General features: G+C 44.8%; 1 protein-coding gene across 1 annotated transcript; it reads right to left on the bottom strand.

Moving 5' to 3' along the window:
* Positions 1-5,595: 5,595 nt before the first annotated feature.
* Positions 5,596-7,769, bottom strand: fzd2 (frizzled class receptor 2). Its single transcript, XM_030794064.1, has one exon. It carries the CDS (start codon positions 7,577-7,579, stop codon positions 5,930-5,932), a length of 1,650 nt encoding a protein of 549 aa, XP_030649924.1. The 5' UTR covers positions 7,580-7,769; the 3' UTR covers positions 5,596-5,929.
* Between the last annotated feature and the right edge of the window lie 187 nt (positions 7,770-7,956).

The raw sequence follows: 7,956 nt of genomic DNA, 5'->3' as shown, positions 1-7,956 counted from the left end.
TGTGTATACATTCCTCTGCCCAGCGTTCAGCTTGTACCTTCATGCCTGGGACAGGACCATCTCACCGAGCCAAGATCAGTAAAAAAAAAAAAAACCCCAAAAAAAACACCCACACAATTACACACACACACACATGCACGCACTCACGCACGCACGCGCACGCGCGCGCACACACACACACACACAAAAACACACACATATTTAAGGCACCTCTATCTAGATATCTAACCTCCTTACTGCATAGCATTATCTCAGCAGCTCCGTGCCTCTCATTCAATAACGCTGTCTCCATTCAAACAGCACAATGCCAAAGTAACAGTAAAGCATCTATTGTCTGACAGGCATACAAGGCCCTGAAACATAGACATCAGGTCATCAACGGGACACGGCAGCCAACTGGGGACCAGCGCACATGTGTTTACAATATAGCCCAATAAAAGTTGTCAACCCGTACTCCATCTATTCAATATGTCTCTGTATCCAGACATGCAAAATACACTCTTGACTCTTTTTTTTGTTTTGTTTTTTTTTAAAGAAAAATCAGAAAAAAAAAAATCACAAAAATGATAGAAAGTACGTTACAAATGACTGAAATCAAAACGAGACAAAAACGACCCAGCAGAGCGGAACAACTCCCACTGATACGTGTAGACCAACACAGACCTTTACAAAAATAGGCTTCTTAAAAAAACATTTTCAACATTTTTTGGAAACTAAATCACAACTAGCGTAATAATAGTGTTCTGATAATAGGTTATGCCTCAAAACGGGACTACAGAAAACCAAAAAAAAAAGGGGGGGCAGGGGGGGGGTCGGGGTGTCTGGAGAGTAAAACGAAAGTGCACCATGACAGAGAGTACCTTTTTGTTTTTTGTAATTAATTTCTTTGCAGTCTGAGCAGGCTCGACGGTTTGTTGTGTATTTAGACTAACATTGTAAAGTTAGCAAGGCGTCTTTGGCAGTCGGTCCGTGTGCGCTCCTCTTCTCGTCTCCACGGAGAGAGAGAGAGAGAGAAAGAGAGAGAGAGAGAGATGAGACAGCGATGTTGCCAAGACTCGAAACATCGGACCGAAATGGGAGCATCTGTTTTCATTTACTGTCCCCCCGGTTCAACAAGCCAAAATTCTCATACAGTTTGATTCACAATACGCTAGGAGTACATATCTCTCCATATTCACTCATTTATCTCTTCCACTCTGTACTCTAGAAAACAGACGTGTTTTGTTTCAAATTGTTTGTTTTTTTCCTGGAACAGAGAAGGAAGTAGGTTTACTCTTAATCCAGTGTAATTTTCTAGAATATCTTCCAAATTAGTTTCCTCTGCAGCTCCACCCGCAATCCTCATACCATCGCATGAGGCCCTCGACTGCTTTTAATTGTCATCCGACACACCCCACCCCGCCCAGCCCCGCCCAGCCCCGCCCCGCCATTCTTCTTTTTCTCTCTCCCTTTATTCCTCTCCTTTTTTAGTTCACGTGTTCTCTCTGAGTCTCCTGCTGATTTAGTTAAAAGGCCAAACAAGCGCTGCTTTTAATTTGAACCATGTTCGGGAAGTATGCCCCCAGGGTAGTTCCTCTCACATAGGTTGCTCTCTCTTTCTCTCTCTCTCTCTCTCTCCCTCTCTCTCTCTCCCTAACACACACACACGCAAAGGAGACAGTCTGTCACAACGCCAGCCAAACCCAACCCCAATGCTTGGCTTGGCCACTGACTAACTGCATTCCCCACTTTCATCTGAGTGGAGAAAAGGAAAGCCAGAGAGAGAGATAGATAGATAGCGAGAGAGTGAGAGAGAGAGAGAGAGAGAGAGAGAGAGAGAGAGAGTGCAAGAGAGAGAGAGAGACAAAGAGAGAGAGAGAGAGAATGATAAAGTGAGATAAATGAACGCAGAGACAGCAGAGAACAGAGATGACAGAGCGTTAGGAAAGAAAAACAGGTGGATGAAATGAGAGAAAGATAAAGAGAGAATGGAAAAATAGAGAATGTGTAGGAGCAGAAACGGGTGAAGAGAGAGAGAGAGAGAGAGAGAGAGAGAAAGGAGGGGGTTGGGAGAGAGCAACAGAACAAGTGAATTCATAAGCCTGTTGTCTTCCAAAAAGAAAATAAATAAATAACTGCCTTTCAAAAAACCTACAGAGAACTCAACTTCTATATCTCACACTCTCCTTATCAAAAAAAAATTTTTCCTTTCATCTCTCTCTCTTGCTCTCCCACTCTCTTTTTCACACACACACACACACACACACACACACACAGATTGCTCCCTGCCTGTCTCTGTGGTGGACTTCCAAATAAGTGCCATGATGACTAAGTCTCCGGGCAGCCAGGAGCCTAAGAATATAAGTGCTTAATTCCAGACCATCTGTGTAACCAACTCCGTGTCGTCCTCTTGACGCAGCCGTCGGAGGGCTTGTCCATTATGAGCTAAACGATAACAGCCACATCGCTCCAAACAGCTCCCGCTGGAAAAACGCTCAGGAGGGACTGAGCACAGCGAGTTTTGTGAGATATTTTCTAACTGTGTGTGTGTGTGTGCGCGCGTGGGTGTGCGTGTGTGTGTGTGTGTGTGTCTGTGTGTGTGTGCACGTGTGAGTGTGGACCGTCTACTTTCCTACACCTCACTTTGTCTGCGTTATGACATCATCTCATAAAGGGAGTTAAATTACTGTGATTTCTTACTGTGGGGGATTCCAAACCTTGTGTGTGTGTGTGTGTGTGTGTGTGTGTGTGCGTGTGCGTGTGTGTGCACACATGATCCTAGAACCTAAGCTTACATCAGGGTATAAATACCAGAAAAAAATTTAATAGTTGTAGACATTTTGCAGTTCCCACATGGGAAAACTGTTAAAGAAAATTATGTCAATTACTGTTCAGACCAAAATTGTTTCAATTGCTTCTTTGTTTGGGTTATTGTTCTTTAGCTAGACTAAAACTGAAGCTCCCACTAAGATATGTGTGTGTGTGTGTGTGTGTACTTGTACAGCTATCTTTGTGAGGACCAGTTTGAGTTTTAGACCTTTTGGAAAAGTGAGGATATTTTGGCTGGGCCTCACCTCTTCAAAGGGCTGTTTGAGGGTTAAGACTTTTAGGGTTTTAGGGTTCAGGTTAGGGTAAGGGTTGGGGTTAGGCATTTAGTTGTGATGACTGAGGTTAGGGTAAGGGGCTAGGGAATGCATTATGTCAATGAGTGTTCTTACAAAGATAGAGGTACAATGTGTGTGTGTGTGTGTGTGTGTTTGAGAAGATTTCTCAGGTTTTTTCTTGTGTGTGAGCACTTACAAACATTTCGACAAACTTTTCAAGGTTGAGTCATAACATTCTAGGTATTGTAAGCTGGTGTCTGTTCTCACTTTCCTGTAACTGTGTGTGTGTGTGTGTGTGTGTGTTTGTGTGTGTGTGTGTGTGTGTGTGTATGTGTGTGTGAGTGTTTGTGTGTGTGTGTGTAATACATTTCATGGCAGTCGCCGTACAGTCTGAAAGCAAACAGATGGAGGTGTCTGGCTCAACTACCAACACACTCACAATACAGGACTAAACTATGAAGCTACCCCCATCCATTCCCAGAAGACTCTGCCTTAGACAGAAAGAGAGAGAGAGAGGGAGAGAGAGAGAGAGAGAGAGAGAGAGAGAGAGAGGGAGAGAGAGAGAGAGAGAGAGAGAGGGAGAGAGAGAGAGAGAGAGAGGGGCTCTCTCTATGTTAACTGAATGAGGTTGAGAGTAAAGACAGTCATTGTGCAAAGGGTTGAGCGTGAAATTGGCCACCTTCAGGGTATGCATTAGCCCTGAAACCTGATCTCTCTCTCTCTCTCTCTCTCTCACTCTTTCTTTGTGTCTCTCTCACTCACAGTGGTCAGGGTCTAAAAGCCAGGATCCAAACTTCTCCAGTTAAAGAGTTAGCTCTAACTTAAACGTGCACCTGAGACAAACCCCCCTGTTCTCAAACAAAAAACAAGGACGACTTTGTGCCAAACCCCCTCTCTCCTCTCCGGCACACACACTCACATGCAGGCGGAGGAACACGTTTTCCCCTCAATTTTTAAACAAGTTAAATAAAAAGAAAAGGTCCGCTTATAAATAAAGGGACGCCTGTGATGTATACTCTCTGTAGTCTGTCTGAGAAGTTGACCTAAATTCCTCAATTTGATATACTGCCAAACCAACATACTGATAGAATTTTCTAGACGTTTTTCTGAACTCCTCTTGCGACTTTCTTTTTCTTTCTTCTTCTTTTTTTTTTTTTGTACAAGACCGAGTCAGCTTGCTTTCTTCATCAGACATTCCGCTGGAAAAACAATTTTCCTGGCAGCAGAATCAATGATGAAGATGTCTGCAAATCAGAACAGATACCAATAAAGCAAAACCCTCTTAAGTGAAACAGATACACAAATTCATCCAATCATGTGTTTCTCATTCCCCCCCCCCTCCATACACACACACACACACACACACACACACACACACACACTTAGTCTCTCAGGTTCATGTGAGAGCTATTTGCCCATCATCTCTTGCTACTGAATTTTGTCAAAATGGAACCTTCTCTCCTTCTCTCTCTCATACACACACACGCACACACGTGCCCACACACACACACACACTCTCATACGCACATGGCTGATGATTCACGTACATCCATGTAAGAATGTGCATGGTTGAAATGGCATCTTTATAATCTGTTTAAGAGGTCCCTGAAGAACTGGACGACATTCTGGGGGTAAACATGACAACTTTCTTTAAAGTTACAGCATTTTTCACTTGGTTCTTGTTAATTCCATGTGTGACTTAAAATAAAGGCAATACACCTCCCTCCCTTAAGCATAGCAACTTTACACACACACACACACACATACACACACACACATACAACGAGATCCTTTACTCACACTTCTTATCACAGACTAATTCTGGAGCACGGTATTTAAGGGAGGGGTGTGGGGGAGGGGTATGGAAAGAGGGAGAGAGAAAGAGAGAGAGAGAAGGACAGAGAGAGAAAGAGAAAGGGAGATAGAGAATAGGAGAGGGGCCAAGTGAGGGGAGGTACTGTATATCCGGAGTCTTTAATATGAAACAGCTTCCAGAACGAGAAACATGAGCGTGAAAAATGGCTGCACAGAACCCTATCTGAGTAGAGGGAGAGAGAGAGAGAGAGAGAGAGAGAGAGAGAGAGAGAAAGACAGAGAGAGAGAGAGAGAGCGAGAGAGAGCACAAGCACAAGAGAGTGCATAGTCTGTGGATTCTTTTTCTGAAGACTGTCAAGCTCAAGAACAGATAAACATAAAAAGGCAGATTCAACATTCTTTTAAATACAAATATATAATTATATTCACATATATATATATATATATATATCATTTTACAAGTACTATGTACAGTTGCTCTTAATTACATCTGACACATTTGGCCGCCAGACTGTAAAATGAAGTCTAAAAATGTCTGCCCCTCCCCCAGTTCTCCTTCCCCTCCGTTTGTCATTTGTTAAATTCCCAGCTGGTATCTGGCTCTCTGAGTACAGATTTTATGGCCGGTAACAAAAAAAAAAAAAGAGAGAAAGAAAGAAAGAAAGAAAGAAAGAAAAAAAAGGAGGAGTGTGGGGGAGGTGAGCGTTTCAGCACATGGCATCTGAAGAGGCCACGTTTGTTTCAGAAAACTCAAAGTTTAAGTCAGTTTGTCCTGAATTGTCCTTCTACCAGTCCACGTACCTCCAGTCCGTCGACCTCGTTCGTTTGAAAGGACTACCACGAAAAAGTCTGCTTTCCTGCGGTGCTGCTTTCAAACACTGATAAAATGCTTAGAAATTAACCACAGCCTCTCCATCTTGTGAAATGCAGTCACCGTTTTTGAAAAAAAGAACAAAAAAGAAAAAAAAAAAAAGCATCCGGAAATGTTGGCGCGAGCTGCCCTCTCCTCTGCGTCTCACAAGCAGAATGTTCTAGACTGTAGTCTCACCATGTTTGCCGTTGGTCAACCTCGTGTAGAACTTCCTCCAGGAGTGCAGGGTCTTTCCGGACCAGATCCAGAACCCAGAGGTGATGCCAACGATAAGGGTCATGAGGTACTTGATCATGTACACCGTGAAGTCGGGGGTCATTCGAGGGGCGGGATGTGACAGGCATGGGATGGCTAGAGACTTACAGTTGGAGCTCACCCAACTGCGTTCCCAGTGCTCGCGGAAGGCCTGCTCGTAAAAGAAGCAGGCTATCACCACGGTAGCCGGCACGGTGTAGAGCACGGAGAAGACGCCGATTCGGACCATGAGCCGTTCCAGCTTCTCCGTCTTGGTGCCGTCGTGTTTCATGATGGTGCGGATCCGGAAGAGCGACACGAAGCCGGCCAGCAGGAAAGAGGTGCCTATGAAGAGGTAGATGAAGAGGGGTGCCAACACAAAGCCGCGGAGCGGGTCGAGGTTGCTAAGCCCCACGAAGCAAACGCCGCTCAGCACGTCACCGTCGATTTGCCCCATGGCCAGGATGCTGATGGTTTTCACGGCTGGGACCGCCCAAGCAGCTAGGTGAAAATACTGAGAATTTGCTTCAATGGCTTCATGCCCCCATTTCATACCAGCAGCTAGGAACCAAGTCAGGGAGAGAATGACCCACCAGATTGAGGAAGCCATGCTAAAAAAGTATAGCATCATAAAAAGTATGGTACAGCCTTCTTTCTTTGTGCCCTGAACAATTGTTTTGTAGCCTTCTGGCGAGAACCTGTCGTTACAAACAACCTTGTCACCCAAAAAGTAGCCAGCGATGTATGCAATGGAAACCATGGTATAGCAGCCAGAGAGGAAGATGATAGGTCTTTCAGGGTATTTGAATCGTTGCATGTCAACGAGGTAGGTCGTCACGGTGAACAATGTGGAAGCGCAGCACAGGGTGGACCAGATCAGGATCCAAATGCGAGCAAATTCGATTTCCTGGTCATTAAAGAACATATAGGCTCCGTGGGTTTTAGAGGATTCACAAGGCGCCCCGCAGTCTAATTCCCCTAAGAATTTATAGTTGAGGTAGGACGGGACTTTGAGCGCCGCGGGACAGCGGAATGGCCTGTCTGGGGGGGAGTACAGCATGACCCCCGGTGTACCCGGTACCGGCATGTGAACGGGTGGGACCGTTGCGGCGGAGTCGTTCTGACCCACGCAGATGTGTCCGTCCCCCAGCACAGGGAAATTCTCACACCTCAATCTCTCCGGCCATTGAAAACCGAACTTATTCATTAGGGCCTCGCAACCATGTTTTGCTCTCTCACAAATGGACCGGCATGGTGGTATAGCCTTCTCTAAGACTGTACACACTGGCGCATACATAGAGCATAGGAAGAATTTAAGCTCCGGAGAGCACTGTACCTTAACGAGAGGGTAAAACTGGTGCACTTCCAGTCCCGCGTCCTCTTGGTTATAATGTCCAACTAAGTTGGGCATAATAGTTTGATTATACGCGATGTCTGTGCATAGCGGTATAGATATTGGCTGGCAGAATCCATGTTCAGGCACCGCTATTCCACTGTCACCTTGATACTGACCCGACACAACGAGATAAGTCTGTAGGAAGAAAGCAAGAAATACGGAACTTCTCTGGAAATTCATCTTCTCTGTTGAAAGTGAAGAGACTGAAATATGTTTTGGTGTTCCGACAGAAAGAAAAAAAAAAAACAACTGATAAAGTTCCGAACTGTGACAATAATTCGAATATAATATCGCTGCAGAATTAAAAACACTGCAAAACTTTCGTAAGCTAACTCAAATCACATAGTTTCAGTCCTGCAAAAATCTGTTACGCTCTCGAAAGTGACTGCATGACTTTTTCCCCTTTGTCGGCGCAAACTGTTTCAAGCTCCCCCCCTCTCTCTGACCAAAACTGACTCGAAACGCACCCAGTGAAAAGAAGGAGGGATTTTCGGGGGTCTTGAAACAGATGTCCACCTCAAAGCCCCTTCCCAAAAAAATTCTCATGACCAATAAGA

This window comes from Chanos chanos, chromosome 16 (genome assembly GCF_902362185.1).
Source record: "Chanos chanos chromosome 16, fChaCha1.1, whole genome shotgun sequence".
NCBI classification, from domain to species: Eukaryota; Metazoa; Chordata; class Actinopteri; order Gonorynchiformes; family Chanidae; genus Chanos; species Chanos chanos.
This window is presented reverse-complemented; position numbering and strand designations above follow the sequence as displayed.